This window comes from Heptranchias perlo, chromosome 2 (assembly GCF_035084215.1).
Source record: "Heptranchias perlo isolate sHepPer1 chromosome 2, sHepPer1.hap1, whole genome shotgun sequence".
Lineage (NCBI taxonomy): Eukaryota > Metazoa > Chordata > Chondrichthyes > Hexanchiformes > Hexanchidae > Heptranchias > Heptranchias perlo.
Genome location: NC_090326.1, coordinates 44,600,437 through 44,622,977, shown reverse-complemented (window position 1 = coordinate 44,622,977; position 22,541 = coordinate 44,600,437). Strand labels below are relative to the sequence as shown.

The following is a 22,541-nucleotide window of genomic DNA, read 5'->3' as shown; positions in this document are numbered from 1 at the left end:
GGTGTTTTTTCTCTCTCTCACCTCTGCCTCAACAGGATCTCTCTTAGCCTTTCCCCTTCCTTGTGTCAGCAAGGTTTCCCACTCAATAGGATCTCTCTTTCTGCATAACAGTGTATCTGTCCACTACCTCCATTATTCCCTGCCCATACCTCTCTGTCTCTTCACCTCTCTTAAAACCCTCTTTAAAACCCAACTCTTCGACCAAGCTTTTGGTCACCCCTCCTAATACCTCCTTCTTTTGAAAGTCATGCATTTATTTCTGATTACGCCTCTGTGAAACACCTAGGGACATTTTTCTACGTTAAAGACACTATTGTTGTTGTTATTCTCAAGCTTATACCCTAATGGGTCAGTCATTAGAGATAAGCAAGTTGTCAAATTCCTCCAGTCTGCGGACATGCATACATTAGTATTTCAAGGAGAAACTGTCCAGACACCAGACAAACCTTACCCTAGTTAGTATCTGAGAACAGCCTAAAGCACCAACAAAGACCTGTTATTGTATCAGTGGATGGATCTTTCATAGAATCATAGAATGATACAGCAGAGAGAGGCTATTCGGCCCATCGTGTCTGTGCCAGCTCTTTGAAAGAGCTATCTAATTAGTCCCACTCCCCTGCCCTTTCCCCATAGCCCTGCGAATTTTTCCCCTTCAAGTATTTATCCAATTCCCTTTTGAAAATTATTATTGAATCTGCTTCCATCACCCTTTCAGGCAATGCATTCCAGATCATAACAACTCGCTGTGTAAAAAAACTTCTCCTCATCTCGCCTCTTATTCTTTTGCCAATTACCTTAAATCTGTTTCCTTTGGTTACTGACCCTTCTGCCACTGGAAACAGTTTCTCTTCATTTACTCTATTGAAACCCGTCATGATTTTGAACACCTCTATCAAATCTCTCGTTAACCTTCTCTGCTCTGAGGAGAACAATCCCAGTTTCTCCATTCTCTTCACGTAACTGAAATCTTTCATCCCTGGTACCATTCTAGTAAATCTCTTCTGCACCTTTCTAAGGCCTTGACATCCTTCTTAAAGTGTGGTGCCCAGAATTGGACACAATACTCCAGCTGGGCCTAACCAGTGATTTATAAAGGTTTAGCCAAACGCCCTTGCTTTTGTACTTTATGCATCTGTTTATAAAGCCAAGGATCCTGTGTACATTTTTAACAGCCTTCTCAATTTGTTCTGCCACCTTCAAAGATTTGTGTACGTACACACACAGGTCTCTCTGCTCCTGCACCCCCTTTAAAATTGTACCATTTAATTTATATTGCCTCTCCTCATTCTTCCTACCACATGTGCTGGCTTTTTCCTCCCTCGTCACAGATAAAAGAGGCTTCTTTTCAGCTACAGTGAGTTGAAATCAATTTTTAAATCACATTTTTTGTGCTCTCCAATGTCATTAAGAAAAAATTCAGAAGTCTTCCTTACTTGAGGCAGAGCAAGATGACTCATCAGAATGATATCTGGAAAGAAGGAACTGAGTTACGATGTGAATCTGAGTAAATTTCAGTTACATTACCTGGAGATGAGGAGGTCAAGGATGATCTGATTGAGGTGTTTAAAATAATGAGGGAATTGTTAGGCTAGATAGAGAATCCAGAAAATGAAGTTCTAATCTTAGAATTTGAGCTAAGCCGTTTGAAAGCGAGTCCAGATAAAAATTCTTAACTCAAAGGAATGCAAAAATGTGGAATGCAATGGTCCAGAAGACCATAGATGCTAAATCAATTGAGGTGTTTAAAGGCAATTAGATTCTTAAATAGGAAGAAAGTGGCGAATTTCTTCACCATTTTTGGCAAATCGTAGCGTGCAGGAGCGGCCCAGGAAATTTTTTAACAAGGGAATTTGGTAGAAACCATTTCTGTCTGTTTTCCACCTTTAAAAAGCTTCTTCCAAATTTCCTCATACTGTTTGAGCCTTCCTGCGTTCTGCTCACCGATTCGCCACTGGCCTTATTTGCATATGTAGCATAGCAGCTCCAAGTTTCCTGGGTTTGCACTCTTATGCACTCTTCGTAAGTTAGACTGGGTTATACGAAGCGCAGCAGCTGCCGAGATCATCTAATAATCAAATCTGCAGAGTTTGTGACACAGAAGAGTCTGGAGATTTTTGAATACAGATTTCTGCAGCTGGGAAATATTTTTTAAAGTGGTATTTTGACATTTTGTCTACAGACACCTGCATTTGGTTCTGACTGTGTCTCACAACTTGGACCACAGGCAAATCTTTGGACCCCTCACCCCCTATCCAGCCAAGGCTTCTCAATAACAATGATAGCATTCATTATTGGCCTTCCCCGTGTATGCCATTGTCACAGAGAGAGAGAGCAGTAACACAGGATCGTGCAAAGAGGACTGCAGCAGTATTTTATGCAAGAGGCATAGCACTTCTCATCACTGAAATCTTCTCTCTGTGAAACAAAGTCTACCTTTGACACCACAGCCTTACCTCCTTCTCCCCTACTCTCAAATAAAGGGACATTCCTTAAAACCACTACCCATCCTACCATATGACAACACATCAGTCCTCTTTGCCTCTGCATGACCAAACGAATCACCATAACCAGAGTGAAGACATCAGGACCACATAAGTACACCCTTTCCTGTATTACTCTATCTTCCATCAATAACAAATCGCCATATCTCTGCATCTTGTATTTTATTACAGTGAATTCGAAATTTCACACAATTAACCTACACTTCTGTAACACGGTGCTTCCCTTGGGTGCCTATGCTTGTCCTTTGTTTTAAAAAACCTATTCTTATGCTCCTTCTATGTTCCAGCCGGGGGCCAGGATCGCGGAAGATGGTTAGTTGTTCATCTTCTACAGAAAGCTCATGGGATTGAGGTGGTCCTCATATCATGTCAGCTTGCTGCTTGGCAGCTTGGTGTCAACCCCCCACCTGTGTACTGCTATGAGGGAGATGGCTGGTGGCCTGGCACGTGCTGCCATCCTGAGACATGGCATTATGCAGCTGCAATTCCTGGATGGCTTGGTCCTTATCATCCTCTTCACAATCATCATCATCACCACCATCATCATCATTATCTTCCTCCTCCTGTGCCGTCCGCTGCTGTGGTGGATCTGCAGGAAAGGAGGGTAGGAACCAAGAATGGGCTAGCATCACCCTCTTTGGATTAAAGAGGCAGAGAAGGTGTGGAAGGGGGTGGCTGTGCGGTGCTACACAAGAATGCCAGGGCAACAGTGTAGATGCTCAGACAGTGACCTGGCACCAGCATGATGCTGCCAATCTTGCTATCTACCACGCCAAGAGCTGATTGCCTCCGTGATAGAGTAGATAGAGTAAATGAGCGTCAGGCTAGCAGTTGAGGAGTGTTTGCCAAGTGGCATGGGTGAGCTGAAGTAAGAGATGTGGGAGTATGAAACTGTTAAACTGGAGGAAGGAGTTTTAGTGATGTGCATGTAAGTAATTGCTGTGAGGGAGAAGGGTAGCCATGATGCAAGATGCCAAGTTGGAGCCACCCATAACGAGAGGGCATTCTAAAAGATTAGTTGAATAAGTGTTACTATAAAGAGGTTGACGAGCGTACTGGTCCAAGGGGGAGGGCAAGGAAGAACAGGGAGAGTGTCCAGTGTGCAGTGTGTTGCCTTGCCTACCCTGCTGAGGATGTGGAGTTTTTTCTGGCACTGTTCTGCAGTCCTAGGGGTGAGGGAGTTGGCTGCCAGTGCCAGTGCCACCTCTCTCCAAATGGAACAAGTGATAATTCTGGGTGACTTGGTGGTACCCACACCCAGGAGTCCATTCATCCTGCCCGCAATGCCCTTCAAGAGGGCTATGAGGTCCGAATGAGTGAACTTGTGGGTTCTTCTTCTCTGACTTGGTGCCATGTCCTGCTACTCTCTGTGTCCAAATGGTCCTTTAGTGTTCATAATTCTGTACAAGTATAATAAATATGTTGCTAAGTCATGCAGTGAAATAATGAGAGAATAAAATGAAGGAGCCCGTTGCTGTTCTTTTCTTGCCTATTTGTTCTGCAATCTACCGGAGGATTCAGGCTGATCTGTCTTTTTCAAGTTGCACAGAAGTTTTCAGGCAGTTCAGCTGCTTGCACTCGTTTAACAAGGGCCTTACTCCAATGGCAGCATCAATGGGAATGCAAATGTGCAGACCCAGGAAGCCCACGTGTAAATCCCTCTGCAAGTTAATGGCGGGCAACAACAGTGTAACTTATTTCGAGGAAATTCTAGGCCAAAGTGTCTTCAAAGATATGAAGAAAAACTAGGGAACTGTATTAAGAAATATTGGGGGTCATTGTCACTTTCATCGCTTGGGCAGTATATTGGCAGAGTGGATTTCCCACCCGTTATAAACTTGTCTAATTTTAATCCTATTCAAATCAACAGGATGAAAATCAGATGGGTTCTGTAATGGGTGGGTGATCCATTCCGCCACATTACCGCTCTGGCGGTGATGGTGAAAGTTACCCCCATTGAGCTGCACTGCTAACAAAAATGGTCAAGCAGATTCAATAGGCCAAATGGCCCACTTCTGTTCCTATGTTATAGTTAAATTAGTAGTAAAGCTTTGAGGATGGAGGAAGATCTGTTTTTAGTAACATTTGGCATTTGGCATTATACTTTAAAAAAAATTCTTCAGTAACTGAGAATATAAGTGTAAAGTACAACAGTATGAGTAAAATCTTTAAGAAAATCAAAAATTTGAACCTTGTATTCTTAGCATTTATTAAAGTATGTATGTCCCATGATAAAGCTGATTCTCGCTGGTGTTATAAGTAGCTCTTACGACATTCCCTCATTCCTCCCCAAACTGGAGTTTCATCCATCTCATTTAAACACATCTAAAAATATAAAATTTCTTTGGAACAGGGTATTCAGTCCATCAAAGCTGTTTTCTTTATAAATGATAGTCCCTATCCCATTCAGTGACTTATTTAGACCACTATTATTATCACAAGAACAGTCTGAATAGCCTGCATTTTCTTTTTAATAACAAGTGTTTTTTGACATCATCCATTACATTCATATTGTGAATCAAAGATACACAGAAGTAGAAGCAGAGCAGTACTGGCACCACACTGACTACTCATTATTTGATTAGCTTCATTTGTTCTTTCAGAAGACTCGTTGTAATTTTTTGTACTAAAATCATTTATTTAAAGCTCCTATTAAATTGGGTGCCAGGCATTGCAGCTTCAGTTTGCTTTCTCAAAAGACATTTTTAAATTGCTGCTAAGGCACCAGGAGAGCAGCCTTCAAGAGAAGGTCTTTGACCTCCGAGTACGCCTGTCCATTTCAACTGCATTTGCCACAAGACTTGTTGAGGGACAATGGGAAGATCAGAAAGCAAAATACATGTTAGGGAGGCCATTCAGCCTATCTTTCTCCTCCTTCCTTACACTACTCAGTCTCCCATCACACCAAGTAACTGCCTCTTGAATGATTCCAGAGATTTGCCCCCCTAATCTCTACCCTAACCTATCATTACCCCTCTTTTGCCTTCCAACCCTCCTGCCACCATTGCAAGCTTGAACCCCCTTGGATAAGCCCTCAACTGCTCTCTATGCCTCTCTTAGCACTCTCCGAAGGGTCCATCGACGAATCCATCGCTGCCTCCTTACGAATAGCAACCCAATTGCCCCTTCCTCCTCTCTCGACCAACTGCTTGCCCAGCACACCCGCTGGGGGCTAATCTTGCTAATCTTCTTCCCATCCTGCTCACCTCATCCACTGCTACTCCTTCGGATTCTGCCAGTGGATCAATCACTGCCCCTCTCCACATTTCCCTCCAAAATGTCCATTCACTCGTGAACAAGTCCCTTGCAATCCATGACTACATTGTGGATGATTGCATTGACCATCTTGGCTTTGACTGAGACTTGGCTCACCTTTCCCTTTACCAAAGCCTCCCTGCCTGGCTATACTTTCCACCATCGACCTCGCCCAAACTGCTGCAGTAGCGATGTTGCCCTGATCACCAAGTCACACGTTGGTCTCTTCCTCCTATTATTCTGGCACCTTCTTCTCCTTCGTGTACCTCACCTTGTTCCACACCCTTCACCTCCCCATTAAAATCCTTGTTGTCTACCACCCCATAAGAACATAAGAAATAGGAGCAGGAGTAGGCCAATCGGCCCCTCGAGCCTGCTCCGCCATTCAATAAGATCATGGCTGATCTGATCCTAATCTCAAATCTAAATTCATGTCCAATTTCCTGCCCGCTCCCCGTAACCCCTTATTCCCTTTACTTCTCGGAAACTGTCGATTTCTGTTTTAAATTTATTTAATGATGTAGCTTCCACAGCTTCCTGGGGCAGCAAATTCCACAGACCTACTACCCTCTGAGTGAAGAAGTTTCTCCTCATCTCAGTTTTGAAAGAGCAGCCCCTTATTCTAAGATTATGCCCCCTAGTTCTAGTTTCACCCATCCTTGGGAACATCCTTACCGCATCCACCCAATCAAGCCCCGTCACAATCTTATATGTTTCAATAAGATCGCCTCTCATTCTTCTGAACTCCAATGAGTAGAGTCCCAATCTACTCAACCTCTCCTCATATGTCCGACCCCTCATCCCCGGGATTAACCGAGTGAACCTTCTTTGTACTGCCTCGAGAGCAAGTATGTCTTTTCTTAAGTATGGACACCAAAACTGTATGCAGTATTCCAGGTGCGGTCTCACCAATACCTTATATAACTGCAGCAATACCTCCCTGTTTTTATATTCTATCCCCCGAGCAATAAAAGCCAACATTCCGTTGGCCTTCTTGATCACCTGCTGCACCTGCATACTAACTTTTTGATCTTCTTGCACTGGGACCCCCAGATCCCTTTGTACTGCACTACTTTCCAGTTTCTCGCCTTTAAGATAATAACTTGCTCTCTGATTTTTCCTGCCAAAGTGCATAACCTCACATTTTCCAATATTGTATTGCATCTGCCAAATCTCCGCCCACTCACCCAGCCTGTCTATATCCCCCTGTAGGTTTTTTATGTCCTCCTCACTCTCCACTTTCCCTCCCATCTTTGAATCATCTGCAAACTTTGATACGTTACACTCAGTCCCCTCCTCCAAATCGTTAATATAGATTGTAAAGAGTTGGGGACCCAGCACCGACCCCTGCGGAACACCACTGGCCACTGGTTGCCAGTCCGAGAATGAACCATTTATCCCAACTCTGCTTCCTGTTAGATAACCAATCCTCCACCCATGCCAGAATATTACCCCCAATCCAGTGATTCTTTATCTTGAGCAATAATCTTTTATGTGGCACCTTGTCGAATGCCTTCTGGAAGTCTAAATACACTACGTCCACTGGTTCCCCTTTATCCACCCTGTACGTTATGTCCTCAAAGAACTCAAGCAAATTTCTCACTGAAACATATTCCCTCCTTCAGCCTCTGCAACGAGCGACTCCTCATTCTCAGTGATTTCAATCTTCATCTTGGCTCCCGTTGCCCTCTCTCCTCTAAATTTACTGATCTCCTGCCCTCCCTAAATCTATCCCTCCATACTACCTCTCCTATCACATCAGGCCCAGCCCCTTAACTTTGCCATCTCTTGTGGCCTCTCTACTGCCATGGTCGCTATCCTATGCAAGGCCATCTCCCACCACTTCTTTGTATCTCTCAACCCTAGGTCCTTCTGCACCGTTCCTGGAAAAAAACTCTCCACCATGTCATTTACAAGTGCACTTTCAAACTCCCAACTGCCGAACCTTTGGCCTTCCATTCACCACAATACTTCTGCAGCTGTCGATTTTTTCAACCGCTCCCTCCTTTCCACCTTTAATGCCATTATTCCCAGCAAAACAGTTATTCTCTCCAGTTCTGTTGGTTCCCCATGGCAAGGCCCCCATTTTTGCTCCCTCAAGTCCAAAGGGCGCAGACCTGAGCATATTTGGTGCATAACTGGTTTAGCCATCCATCACCAGATCGGGCTGGGCCACATCAAGTGCTGTCGAGATTCACTCTACTCTGCTAAAACCACGCACTACTCCCAGATCATCCTGGAGACCAACAATAACCCCAGGCTTCTTTTCTCCACTACCTTAAAACCTTCTCCCTGCCCCCTTCACTCTCACTTCCAATAAGTACGAGGAGCTCATGGACCACTTTGTCACTAAGGTTGAGACCATCCATTCAGCTGCCTCTGCCCCTCTTCCCACTAAGCCAAACCTCCCCCAGGCACTCCCAGCCTTTGCCTTGAATCGTGTCTCTCTCCAGTTTCTCTCCCATCTCCCCTCATTCCCTCTCTGAGCTCATCTCATCCACGAGACCAACTCCTGCTCCCTTGACCCAAACCCCATTAAACTGCTGACCACCCAACTTCCCTTCCAGGCTCCCATGCCAGCTGATATTGTAAACAGTTCCTTCTCCTCAGGTACTGGCCTCCCCCTTTGAAAATCATCATCACTCCCCGCCTCAAAAAAAACACCCACAACCCCTCTGTCCTTGCAAACTATCGAATCATCTCCAATCTCCCTTTCCTCACCAAAGTCCTCGAATGTATTGTCACCCCACATATCCGTGCCCATCTTTCCTGCAACAGTTTCAATCTGTCCAATCAGGTTTCTGCCCCAGCATCAAGACGGCTCTAACCTAAGTCACAAATGACATCCTCTGTGACCGTGATGTGTTACATTATCCCTCTTCGACCACTGTGTAGCCCTTGATACGGTTGACCACATCATCCTCCATCATTGCCTCTCCTCCACTGTTCAGCTCTGTGGGACTGGCCTTCCCTTGGGTTCCACTCTTACCTATCTGACTGTAACAAAAGTATTTGCTGCAATGGCTTCTCTTCCCAGGCCCGCATCGTCATCTCTGGAGTTCCCCAAAGATCTATCCTTGGCCCCCTCCTCTTCCTCATCTACATGCTGCCCCTTGGCATCAGGTTTCACATGTATGGTGACAACACCCAGCTCTACACCTCCACCATCCCTACGTTGTCAGACTGCTTGTCTACCTCCAGTCTTGGATGAGCTACATATTTCTACCAGTTAAACAATAGGAAGATCAAAGCGATTGTCCTTGGCCCCCCCTCCCCACAAACCCCTTCGCCAACATTTCCACCTTCCTCCTCGGCCATTGTCTCAAGTTAGTCAGGTAACCTAACCCGCACCAAGTCCCGCTCACCTATCACCCCTGTGCTCGCTGACCTATGTTGGCTCCTGGTCCCTCAATGATTCCAATTCAAAACTCTCATCCTCATGTTTAAATCCCTTCATGGCCTTGCCCTTTCCTATCTCTGTAACCTCCTCCAGTCCTATAATCCTCTGAGAATTAGGTATTCCTCCAACTCTGGTGTCTTATGCATCCCCCACTCCCTTCGTCTTCAGCAGTCTAGGACCTAAGCTAGACCTATTCCCTTCCCTGCACCTCTCCATCTCTTTCCCCTCCTTAAAACTTCCCTCTTTGACAAAGCTTTTACTCACCCTTCCTAGTGTCTCCTTCTTTGGCTTGGTGTCAATTTTTGTCTAATTACACTTCTGTGAAGCACCTTGGGATGTTTTTCTACATTAAAGGCACTATATAGATGCAAGCTGTTGTTGCAACATGATCATCACAAATATTACACATATTAGAGCTAAACAACAATCTGACTGAATTAGAGAATCAATTGCAAACTGGTTTAATTACTGTTAAATCTTGTGTCTATGTTCCACTTTCATACATGCTTTTCCATTTTTGGATATAACAAAGTGGCCTGAAAACTGGTACAATAAGAGTTTTTAGACTGAAATGAGAACCATGAAATAGAGGAAATTGACGCCAGATGGCAAATTCGGTTTGAATTTACCTTGGAATGAAATTGGACTCTATAATTGGAAGTACAGCTGCCCTCTTAACATTATAAAGTAATGCAAGAGTTAGCAATCCACAATGCATTGCACATATAACTGACTGCAAACACAGAACAGTGTTCCTAAACTAAATTTTCATGTTTTTTTAGTCAAGAAGAGAAGTTCACCAGGTCAAAATTGCTTGTGTAAATTAGGCTTCACATTTTCAGTATACCTGATCCCCAATGTCAGAGGACTGAGTTATGAGGAAAGGTTAGAGAGACTTAAGCCTATGGCCATGCAGCGCCTATTTTTTGGGTGCTAGCTGGCCTATTAAGCCACCAATATGACATGCAGGAAACGCCAGAAGTGCGCGGCCCTAACAGAAAGGAAAAAAAAAATCGTACAGTGCCCATGCCCGCAACAGGCGTTAGACCCTTTGCATATGCAAATAAGGGGTCCAACGCCTGTTTGAGGCCCCTCACTGCAAGATTGATTTGCCCCAAGGCAGCCGAGGCCAACGATGGCAGCATTTGGTGAAACCAGACCTTGGGACCGCATGCTACCAAAAAGATATGGTTTTAAAATTTACTTACCTAAATTTGGAGCCTCCCGACCCCACATTTAAAGAACATGGGTCGTCGCTCCCCCATCCCGATTGCTGCCGCTCCCCCATTCCCGACCTCCGATTTCCTGTCCCCCGGCCCTCGGGCCGCTGCGATGCTAGCAGCAGCTTGAATTTCATTTACCCTTCACCGGCTGGCTGTTAATGAGGCACAGGCCCAATATCGGGAGGTTTCAGGCCTCACCACCACCGCCCCCCCCCCCCCCGCCCCCACCGAGTGCCCAAAGATGGGCGTATCCCCAAATTTCTACCCCATGGACTCTACAGCTTTGAAAGAAAGCAAATGATAGGGGATCACATAGTGGTATATAAGTTACTAAATAGACTAGAAAAGGTCAACATGGAACTCTATTTCAAATTAAACCATGACAGGGGGACAGAGGTACAAATTAGTAAAATGAAAGTTCTGGACTGGAGTCAGGAAGTGACTTCCAAAGAGTGATTAGTATTGGAATGGTCTCCAGGTAGGACAGTTAAAGTGAAAACTCTTGAATAATTCAGAAGGTAGTTGGATCCTCTAATGGGGGTACTTTGGGTTTTTATGGAAGGATGAGTAAGGTGGACCAATTGATCCTCTTCATCTGTACTTAACTTTGCGATTCTAGACAAATACACATTGGATAGTCCCACTGATGGCACATTTGGAAACAGCATCAACATTCTACCATCTGGGGCTGAGCTTTTAGGTACTACAACCTTGCTATTTGGAGCAGTCTCTCAGAATCATATCACCTTGCTATCTCCCACTTTTCCTTCAAACCCTCCTTAAAAGTTTTCTCTTATTAACATGTCTTTGATCGCTTCCCCTTAATCTCTCTCCACCTCCTATTTGCATTCTCCTCTTTACCTTATAAAGCGCTCTGAGATTTTCTTCTATGTGAGGGGTACTATATAACTACAATTTGTAATGAATGCTTGTGATTACTACCTCAATGTTTTTTTTACTTTTACACTGCTTTTTGCAGAGCTTTTACCATATCATACTCTACATTTCAAAACTGAAAGCATCTAAGAGAGACCAAGTACTGCACTGTAGCGGTTATATCATTTTTATATGCATGCTAGAACTAGGAATTCAACTTCTGGCAGTGGCTCAGATCAATACGTGGTAGTAGATTCCCAGACCAATCACTAGCTAATAAAATTGAACATCCTCATGGAATCACAACTAAGCCTGATCTGTGCTGTGACATTCCCTCCCCCTACTTGACTTCCTAGCTGGAGATGAACTTTATGTTGTAAAGGGAGGAGAGGTGAAAGAAAAAGAACAAAATCAACCTATAAAAGGGATCCCTTTTATAATTCTAGCACAGCCTATAATTTTTAAACTGTTGCAGGAAATACATCACTAAGGAGCAAAGTGAAGCTAGTCCATTTGACCCCATGGTACATTGATAAATCACCGGGACTGGCATTCATAACTTTTGCTTGGAAACATGTGACCTGATTCAACGAGGACTCCAGAACTACTCTGGGTCAGAGGTTAAACAGCACAATGTTGTGATTCACAGGAACCAAACCAAAAATGTAGAGTTAGTGATCCTGACATCGTTCACTATGAATTAAAAAATATATATATTTTTGATTTTTACTATTTAATTTCAGATCATAATAGATTATTTACAGAATTTTTTAAAAGTGTAAACTGACATAGCACCATTTTATATTTTCCGGTCTCACAAAGATCATTTCCTGTAAAAAGGAAGTAAGAATAGGTCAGCTGCTAAAATTGAGTACTTAAATGTCTTGCAGAAGGAGCACAACAAAACTGGAATGCACAATTGGTTAAAATAAAACCCCAGGCACTTTTTCTAAAGAGCTATCAGCTCCTATTGAGACTTTTACCAAAACTTTTCTGTAAGCTCTTGCACAGTATTAAACATTTTCCTGTGTACTGTTAAGTGCTAACTCCAACCGAAACAAATATGTAAGCATCAAAACGTTGTTGCTGTTTTTCTAAATAATGAATACTTTCTGTTATGCATTTTAGAGCTAGTTATTATCCACAGTTGATTTTTATTAAAAAAACACATTAAAATACACAATCGGGTGCAAAAGACCTGTAACAAAGTAAAAAGATGAGCAGCTTACTCTTGATCTTCATTTCTGAACTGAATATATATTTTAATGTGCTAACTAGCTGTTAGGAGTAACTAATTATAAAACACAAATATTATTTACTTAATACACTTTATTAAAGTTCATTTTTTTTTGTGCCAAACACTTTTTCTCTCAGCAACTCTTAACTTTCCACGAAGACAAGTTCTGCCCAAGACCTGAATATTGAGGGGTAATTTTCAATCAATGGGATGAAAATCGGATGGTTTCTACAATGAGTGGGCGATCTGCTCCGCCAAGTTACCATTCAGGTGGTGAAGTTGAAAATTACCCCCTTGCTCCTTTAAGCCGCTGTCTCACATTCCTGGACACGATAGAAGAAAAAGCTCATCATCTATTAGACAATCCCTCCCTCCCTGGTTGTCTTCAATTTCATCACAACTTTTTTTTCCTCTCTTTATTTTATTCATACATACTACTATGGTCATTTATTTTATTCATGTATACCACTATGGTCAGTGCTGTTTTGAGCTTTCCTGCTTGTTCCTCCCAAGAGGCAAATAAAGATTCCATGTTCCCCGCCCTAAAGTACTGGGATTTCCAACAGAGTCAAAAGGAGTTGGAACTCTGTTGGATTCAGATTCCCCCGCAAATTCCACCCTTCCTGCTGCCAGGACGCTGAAAAATCACCTTCCCTGTCCCAGGAATTTCATGGCCTCAGCTTGTCTTAAAAAGATTTGTAGACTTTTGCTTTACACTCAAGGAAGTGAAAAATGCCTTTGGAGTTGTTTTTCATTTTAACAAAAGTTATTACGTGTAAGTCAGTGCTTAAACATGTTTAGATAAGAATTGTTCTGGTTGCAAAATGTGGAAATACTGTAAAAGTATTAATGCAGATTTTCTCTGTTCAGTACTTCTAGTGAAATAGCAAACAGGAAATATTTGTTTATGATGGGTTACGTATAGTGATCAGAAGAATTCTTACCCCATTATTATTTTTACTAAGAACAGTATACCTGATGAAGACTGGACTATGCCCAGTCAGGGTGACAAGCAACTTCAAGGCATAGAGCGGCACTGGATCAGGCTCCATCAAGATCTGGTCATAACTGAAATTTAAAAAAAATCATCTTAAGCAGCTTGAAAATTAGCAACTGGAAATGGTAATGATTTCTCTTCCCCCCCTCCCCCCATTTTCTTTCTTCACAGGTAGCCAAGGAGGTGCACTGGGTACCATTCTTACAAACTCCCTGTGGTCAGACATTTAAAGCATATCAGGTTCAATGCGCTATAGTGATAATAGTGGTGGCCTAGCAGACTTGAAGTATGACTTACTTCTGAGTTAGAATTTTAATTCTCAAAGTTGGATCTGTCCAAATTGAAAGTGATTCCAATTAGTCTCTGATCACCACTTACTTTGCTTCCAATTTCCACCCTTCCCTCTCCTTCACATGGTCCATCTCCGACTCTTCCCTTCCCTTCCTCGACTTCTCTATCTCCATTTCAGGGGATATGCAGTCAACCAATATCTATTGTAAACCCACCAACTCCCACAGCTGCCTTGATTATAATTCCTCCTACCCTGCTTCCTGTAAGGGCTCTATTCCATTCTCCCAGTTTCTCCGTCTCCATCACATTTGTTCTGACGATGCCACCTTCCACATCAGTGCTTCCGATAGGTCTTCCTTTTTCTTCAACTGAGGATTCCCCTCCACTGTAGTTGGCAGGACCCTCGACCATGTCCATCCCATTTCCCGCACTTCTGTCCTCACCTCTTCCCCTCCATCCCGGAACCATGATAGGGTCCCCTTCCACTCCACCAGCCTTCACATTCAACGCATCATCCTCCGGCATTTCTGCCACCTCCAGCGCGATGCTATCACCAAACACATCTTCACCTCCCCTTCCCTTTCAGCATTCCGAAGGGACCGCTCCCTCTGTGACACCCTGGTCCACTCTTCCATCACCCCCAACACCCGCTCTCCTCCCCACAGCAGCTTCTCGTGCGAGCACAGGAGTTGCAACACCTGCCCTTTAACCTCCTTCCTTCCCACCGTCCAGGGCCCCAAATACACCTTCCAGATGAAACAGCGGTTTACTTGTATTTCTTTCAATTTTGTATATTGCATTGGCTGCTCACGATGCGGTCTTCTCTACATTGGGGAGACCAGACACAGATTGGGTGATCGCTTTGTCGAACACCTCCGTTCAGTCCGCAAGCGTGACCCTGACCTTCCGGTCGCTTGCCATTTTAATTCTCCATCCCACACCCACTTTGACCTCTCTGTCCTCAGCCTTCTACACTGTTTCAATGAAGCTCAATGGAAGCTCGAGGAACAGCACCTCATCTTTTGATTAGGCACTTTACAACCTTCCGGACTCAATATTGATTTCAATAACTTCAGATCATAACCACTGTTCCCATTTTTTTGGATAGGAGGGGTAAATTTTAACTGTGAGCCGGGAAGTTGATTTCTGGGTGCAAAACCCAGAAGGTAAGTAGGCGAGTCGCGATCACAGATTGCGACCTTAATGAGGCCCATCGATTTCATTTCCGGGTTTTGCGCCCGGCAGTCAGCCTTTTTGACAGGCAGCCGGGGATCAGTGGGAGGGAAGAAGGGATCACAGGTCGGGGAAAAGATCGGGAGGAGGGCTGAGGAAGAGATCGGGGGGTGCTGGAGGGCAGGTGAAGAGCCGATCCACCATGGGTTGGGGGGCTCCATCATCGGGGGGGGGGGGGGTCAGACGATCGCGGGGATCCTGTCAGCCAGGTGAGCTTGTTGGGCCTGGGTGAACTCCAGCTCCTCCAGTCCCACAAGCAGTGCAATAAAGGCACTCACCTCATGGATCAGGCCCTTCTCGCCTGCTTTCACCTGTCGTGAATGGGAAGCAATGGGAAACCCGAACAGGTAAGGTTAAATTCATTTTATTATTCCAATGGACGCAATATTAAGTACCTCAAGTATCTCAGTGAGGTACATTGCCCCTTTAAGTATCGGCCCGCTGGATTTAAGTGGGGGCGGGACTTCCTGGCATCTCTTCTCCACGTGCAGACAAACCTGCCTGGGTTAAACCCTGTTGGAGCCGGGATGCCGTCCCACTCTGAAAACCGAGTATTTTTACTCCCCACCCGTCCCCAACCCACCCGTTCTTGGGAGTTAAAATTTACCCCAAGGTGTTGGCAATGGTTCTGCTGTTTGTCATTTACAGTTCCTCCAGATCCATCTTTTGTTTCTTTACTTGTCCCATTACCACCTTCCTTGCCTTGCACCGTCATCCCTTTTGTCACTTCATCACTTCTGCCCTCCACCCTATCAGAGACCTTCCCTTTTGTTTTTTCCTCCCCTCCCCTTCCTCCCCCCCACCCTCCGCTCCCACCCACCCCCTTTGCCTGGCTCCATACTTGCTTAAAAGCTGTTAAATATTTAACTTCTTCCAGTTCTGACGGAAGTCATTGATCTGAAACGTTAACTCTGTTTCTTTCTCCACAGATGCTGCCTGACTTGCTGAGTACTGCCAGCATTTTCTGTTTTTATACCAATGGGACTTTGTTGCCCATACCAATGTGCCATTTTACAAATTATGGGCCCTCACCATTTCCAAGAAAATCACTGACCACCCATGCTGGCTCCTGACATCAGCGTTACAGGTGGTTCTCTCGACTGCACTGCTCTATTACCATGTCTGGAACAGTGCACTCAGGAGGCCTATCTCTAACATCGGGCTGGCAAAAATGATCCATTATCATCCCAGATGGTTTCTTTGTTCCTGCGGGAAAGTATTGGATTTATTTGTGAACAGGAAACCAGTTTTAGACCCCCATCCTTTTCTCAACCAGCATATGATTCCAAAAGCATGGTTGGCATTGCTTTGTGCTTTATAATACTAAAATAAAATTCTTTGCAGGAATAGGCTGCAGATATACTACACAACCCGTGAGAAATCAGTATCTATGAGAAATGCAGCAATCTGCAATTTGCACTTGGTTGCCAGGAGAGGCCTCTGTCCATTCAATTTTAAAAAGGACAGCTATATTTCAGGAAAGTGGACCTTTTGTGACAGGAAGACGAAGAGTACTAATTAATGCATAACATTTTCACATTTAATGACATGTTTAATGATATATGTTTTATTACTTCTGGTGATTTGAGTGGTGGATCCCTGGCTGGCTTGCAGCCCTGCACTCCCTCCTGACAGGTACAGGCTTTGACTTCCAACATATAATATAGAAGCCGAAAAGTTAGATTACAGTCTTAAAATAATCCTTGGGTAAAGTTTATTTTCCTTTTGACGTTATCAGACCACCGTAGTAGTTAGCAAAGAAAAACTGCAAATCAATTTGGCAAGTGGTTTATTTAGAAATTGAAAATAAACCAAAGTGCAGCATATTCATTGTTGCACCCCCCACAAAAAGAAATGAATGGGATCCTAATACACTTAAATTTCATAGCATAGCCACAAAAAAAAATTATGGTTTACTGATTACCCTAATTGCACTGTCACCACTGCTACTTTTTCCTAACAGCCAGGAGACAAATAACAACAACTGGAGACTCCCTGATCTCATTTTCACTTCCTCTGTGGAGAACTGTTAACATTAACTCAGTGCCTCTCAAAGCAGCACAGGAGAGCTCAGCTACTAATTGGAGGTTGAGTCCATGACTGTGATATTGCTTTTCCTAGCGCCTGAGGAATGCTAATTTTCCAGGTGCTACAGAGAGGAAAGGTGTAGAGGGTGGAGGGATCTGTACTATCAGGTCACTGCCTCTTTAACATTGCTCTGCATTTTCTGTACTTACCCACACAGGCCATGCTGGATTTGTAAATAGAACAGCCACAGGGCCAGGGCTGTCATGGTATTAAGGTAGGAGGGGTTGTTGCTGGCTGTCCGACTTCAATTTCCCATGGTTTTGTTTGAGGGATGCCCATCTCCAATAGAATGCTAGGAAGCTGGCTGTGTACCTGGTACCTGGGACCCTCCGATTGGAGGGTACAAGCAGGCTATGCAGCAAGACAAAGGAAACCACAAAGGTAATTACCACCTTTCTTTTTCAGCCTCCTAACTGATCTTCTGGCCTGCTGGTCATCTGACTGCCATGCTTCTGTTTCTGCTCCCTCTACTGATGCAAGGCTCTGAGCTGGGGGTACAACTATGTGATCCACTAAATTTGGATGCTCTGAGGCCTGGATAGGCAGACCATTCTTTGGGCGTGCTCTACGTGTCTAAAACCCAGGTAAGGAGTGAGGGCAGAGCTGGAATAACAGGGCCAATATCTCTATGTTCCATGGCGCCACACATTAGTGTTCGAAACACAATGCCAGTGTGCAACTCCCAGCAATCTTTTTTTATTTTCACACAGAAAACATACATACATAGATTTTAAACTCATTAGTCTACTAAACAAAGTCTCATTTTTTTAATCATTGTAAATCCATTAAAAAGTTAGGAACAATTTCATACTTTTAATTATGACAACATCAAGCACTCACAACATGGCTCTCTTGTAATGGAAGAGTTTCCGCATTACCAGACAATGTACCTTGACCCCGGATCTCAGAAATATTCTCTAATCCAACGGTAAGGCATACTTTTTTGCTGCACCCTGTACGCTTTTGTTTCTTGAAATGAGATTAAACCTAACTGGCATTAATTTGGCAAATTCCTGCCCATTTTTGTGCTGTGGGAATCAAATTGAGACAGCTCAAAGGTATTCCCTCTAACAGCTCTCACAAAAAACAGACCTTCATTTCACCATCTCTACTTGATCCAAGTCAAGTTCCCAAGAAGTGGGCAAACTGTCAAAAGCCCCATTCACACAAGAAATAAATGACTAAATGCTGGGATAATTCACTTATGTTAGTTCATCAATAATGCAGCAACATTCTGTATGCAAGTGGGAAGTTTGGTAGCAAATCAGTAAAACTTACCAAGGAATAAACTGACCTAAAAATCTTGATAAAATGCCATCTCTGGAACTAAAAATAACCTATCTGTAAGGAGTGGTGAGGGGCATCATCAATTTTTTACCATTGTAAAAAATACTTGTCTTTTTACTGTTGTAATTGTATTGCTGTATAAAGGGGATAAATGTCTCCTTTTTAAATCTGATACAGCATTCCAAAAGTGCTTGAAGCTGTTACAATTGAAGAGTAACTGGAGGATGCAGCTGAAAGCAGTGATTTAAAATCAGCGCTCCACTAGAATGTACCATTTTTAATATGAAAATTGCAAGATTTCCAAGGGAGCATGCCCAGGACCATCCTAGAAATGTACCACCAGTTGACAGGGTGGCAGAGTTTGGAAGGCATGTGCAGAAGGAAGTCTGTACAATTCTGAACTTGCTAGCGGACCCACGCAATCTATGCAGGCCACCCACCCCCCCCCCCCCGCCACCACCCAATCTTTTCAGCCCCCGACTTATCTCTCTGCTCCCCATCCCCGATCTATCCATGACCTGCCCCGATCTCTCCAGCTCCAACCGATCTCTCCAGCCTCCTGGCCGATCTCTCTGGCCCACGATCTCTCCATGCACCCCCCTGATCTTTCTGCAACCCCAAGCAATCTATCCAAGCCCCCACCGACCCACGATCTTTCCCTCCCTCCCTCTTCTCCGCTCCCCGGCTATGGCCTGATGCCGCAGGCTTTCCCGCCCAACAGCCAGCCAGCCTCTCAATCCTGGAAATGGAATCCAAAGATTTAAATCAGGTCCTGCCGTTAAATTCGGCAGGACCTCCAGGGAACCCCACTCCCTCACCTCAAATATCAGGTTCCGTTGGGAGCTGAAGAATTTTTTTTGAAGTTTTGCCTTCAGACCGGAAGGCACCTTATAAGAACATAAGAAATGGGAGCAGGAGTAGGCCATACGGCCCCTCGAACCTGCTCCACAATTCAATCAGATCATGGCTGATCTTCAACCTGAACTCCACTTTCCTGCACGATCCCCATGTTCCTTGATTCCTATGTGGAGCCGCTGTGAGCCATTCCATCGTCTAGCGTTGAATTGGGGCAGGCATTGCTGAAGTGCACTACAGGTGTGATGGATGTGCAAATGAGCCTGCCTCCACAATTCGGGATGGGGTCAATGGCTTCGGACAAAGGGGTTCCGTCCTGCCACACTTTCCCTGGTGAAGCTGGCCCCCAGGAATTTCAGGGCCAAAGTGTTTAGCAATAATGAGCTGCAAGCAAGGCTGACAGTGCAACAGTGTGTCAGTAACATTTCAATTGCTCACCAACTCAGGTGGGATATGGCTTATTTGTTTGTAATATTTCATATAGAGTATAACAAAGGATGCCGGATCTGTATGGAAATTCAAATTCATCCAAATTGAATGTCCAAAGCCATCCACAATCCCAAAAGCTCCATAGTCAATGTTGCTAGGCCAATTATAAAGTACATGGAATAATAAGGCAGATGAATTCCACCGCTGAACCCCTTACCACTCCAAAGAAATGGCTATTGATCTCACAACTGCTCCCACCTTTTTGCACAGCCATTTTAACATTATATACCTGGTCTGCTGATTATACACCAGTGGGTTGTTATGTTTTTATGATTTTCTTTTTAAAATTGTACACCAACACTCATCAAGTAAATACTGATCTTTTTTTACCACCACTTTCCCCTTGAAGACATTATTACCCTGTTGAGGTAGAATTCTACAGGTGCTGGCAACCCTCTGTGACTGCATCAAGTAGCTATTCTTGATATGTGTTCCTAGCTAGTGAATGTTGGCATGCTATTCCAATAAGGTGGGCATCACAATTAAAATTGGTGCTGTCTACAAATGATACCTAAAAAGGCATTCTTTCCAGCTGATGTTACAGACTGCCACTCTGGCTCAGATCAGATAACTTGGCACAGTACAGCATAAAATCAGATCTAGGACCTTCCTGGTCAACATGGCTCAGTACCTCGTCAGGTCCATTTACCAACTAAGGCATCATGGAACCCCTTTATTTTTAGTTTAACCTTTGCTATTCAGTACAGAAACAGTAAATCAAATGTAAAAGCATTTGTGATGTTTTCCTCCCATGAATGAATAGCCATCCAACTAAATGTAAGTTCGAGTGACTCACCTCCTGACTCCCCAAAGCCTTTCCACCATCTACAAGGCACAAGTTAGGAGTGTGATGGAATACTCTCCACTTGCCTGGATGAGTACAGCTCCAACAATACTCAAGAAGCTCGACACCATCCAGGACAAAGCAGCCTGCTTGATTGGCACCCCACCCACCACCCTAAATATTCATTCCCTTCACCACTGGAGCACTGTGGCTGCAGTGTGTACCATCCACAGGATGCACTGCAGCAACTCGCCAACGCTTCTTCGACAGCACCTCCCAAACCCACGACCTCTACCACCTAGGACAAGAGCAGCAGGTACATGGGAACAACACCACCTGCACGTTCCCCTCCAAGTCACACACCATCCCGATTTGGAAATATATCGCCGTTCCTTCGTTGTCGCTGGGTCAAAATTCTGGAACTCTCTACCTAACAGCACTGTGGGAGAGCCTTCACCTCATGGACTGCAGCGGTTGAAGAAAACGGCTCACCACCACCTTCTCAAGGGCAATTAGGGATGGGCAATAAATGCTGGTCTTGCCAGTGACGTCCACATCCCATGAACGAATAAAAAAAAATTCATTCATTCAATATTTGTGTCTAAGCTGACTCATGAATAACTGCCACTTGGGTTAGGTCCCTTAGGATGACCAGCACCCATAGAACCTTATTCCAGCACAAGTCAATGCCTTTAGGAGAGGAGGAGGAAGGAAAAAAGAGATAATAGTGTCAGCCGAGGCTCAGTGGTAGCACTCTCGCCACCGAGTCAGAAGGTTGTGAGTTCAAATCCCACTCTAGAGACTTGAGCACTAAATCTAGGCTGACACGCTAGTACAGTACTGAGGGATTGCTTAACTGTAAGAGGTGCCGTCTTTCAGATAGACGTTAAAACGAGGCCCCATCTGCTCTCTAAGGTGGGCGTAAAACATCCCATGGCACTATTTCGAAAAAGAGCAGGAGAGTTCTTCCTGGTGTGCTGGCCAATATTTATCTCTCAACCAACATCACTAAAACAGATTATTTGATCATTATCACTTGCTGTTTGTGGATCCTTGCTGTGTGCAAATTGGCTGCCGTGTTTCTTGCATTACAACAGTAACTACCCTTCAAAAGTACTTCATTGGCTGTAAAGCGCTTTGGGATATCCTGAGATCGTGAAAGACTCTATATAAATGCAAGTCTTTCTTTCTTTTCAACATTTGCAAATAAAAGAAAGCAACTACTAGAATCAAAGCTAGACAGATGATCTGCATAAAAGTACAGAGTGAATTTCAGAAAGCTGAAATACTAGGTCGCAGAGCTCATTAGCAGCACTTTAGCTGGTGGTCAGAAATTTTTCTAATGAAACCCAATTACTATAGGTTTGTGTATATTTGGCATAAAACAGGTCATCAAGCGAAGGACAAATTCTTTTTGTAACAAAATACATTTTTAGTATATTACAAAATTTAAAGAAAACAGGCTTACAATATTTTTCTGGTCCAAGCTGAATAATATGAACTGAGAAATAGAAAAGTGATTTCATTTTTGGAAAGTAATTTTCTGACAGAGAAATACAAAGGTTGGTCAGTGGAAAACCGCAGTCCACAGATTGAAGTTACAAGGGCTCCAAGTGCTTTAGTATGTTTTTACCCCATTCTTCTCCCAAACTTCCCTCCTGCCATGAAATTGCCAACTCATGCTGGTATATAGTTATCTCACCTGATACCCACACGTGCACACTTTCCAGCATAGGTCACTGCGTAACAAACAAGAGTGGGCATAGGGCCTGATATCCTCCCTCTTTAGCTAGGGGTACTGAAGTTAATTGTAGTGCCTCCAGGGGCTGCCACGTGGGTTAGGCGCTGGAGAGTGACCGATTGACTCAGCACAGGCTGAGGATTGAATCCCTATGAGTCGGTATCACACCAGGCAGTGCATTTATCCACCAAGTCTTTGAGGAAACGTCTGCTATTTTTCTGAAGGAAATTCTCCTTAAAGAAGGAAATTATGTATGTAGCACTTCATCACATTTTCAGTATGTC

The 22,541-nt window shown here is 44.0% G+C and overlaps 1 protein-coding gene across 2 annotated transcripts in view; it reads right to left on the bottom strand.

Moving 5' to 3' along the window:
* The window catches only part of ulk4 (unc-51 like kinase 4), a 548,729-nt gene that overhangs the window by 234,307 nt on the left and 291,881 nt on the right, over nucleotides 1–22,541 (bottom strand). For both annotated transcript variants that reach the window (XM_068001818.1, XM_068001817.1), the window contains exon 30: nucleotides 13,468–13,560. In XM_068001818.1, the coding sequence (XP_067857919.1) occupies nucleotides 13,468–13,560 (93 nt within the window). The remainder of the gene's footprint in view (nucleotides 1–13,467; nucleotides 13,561–22,541) is intronic.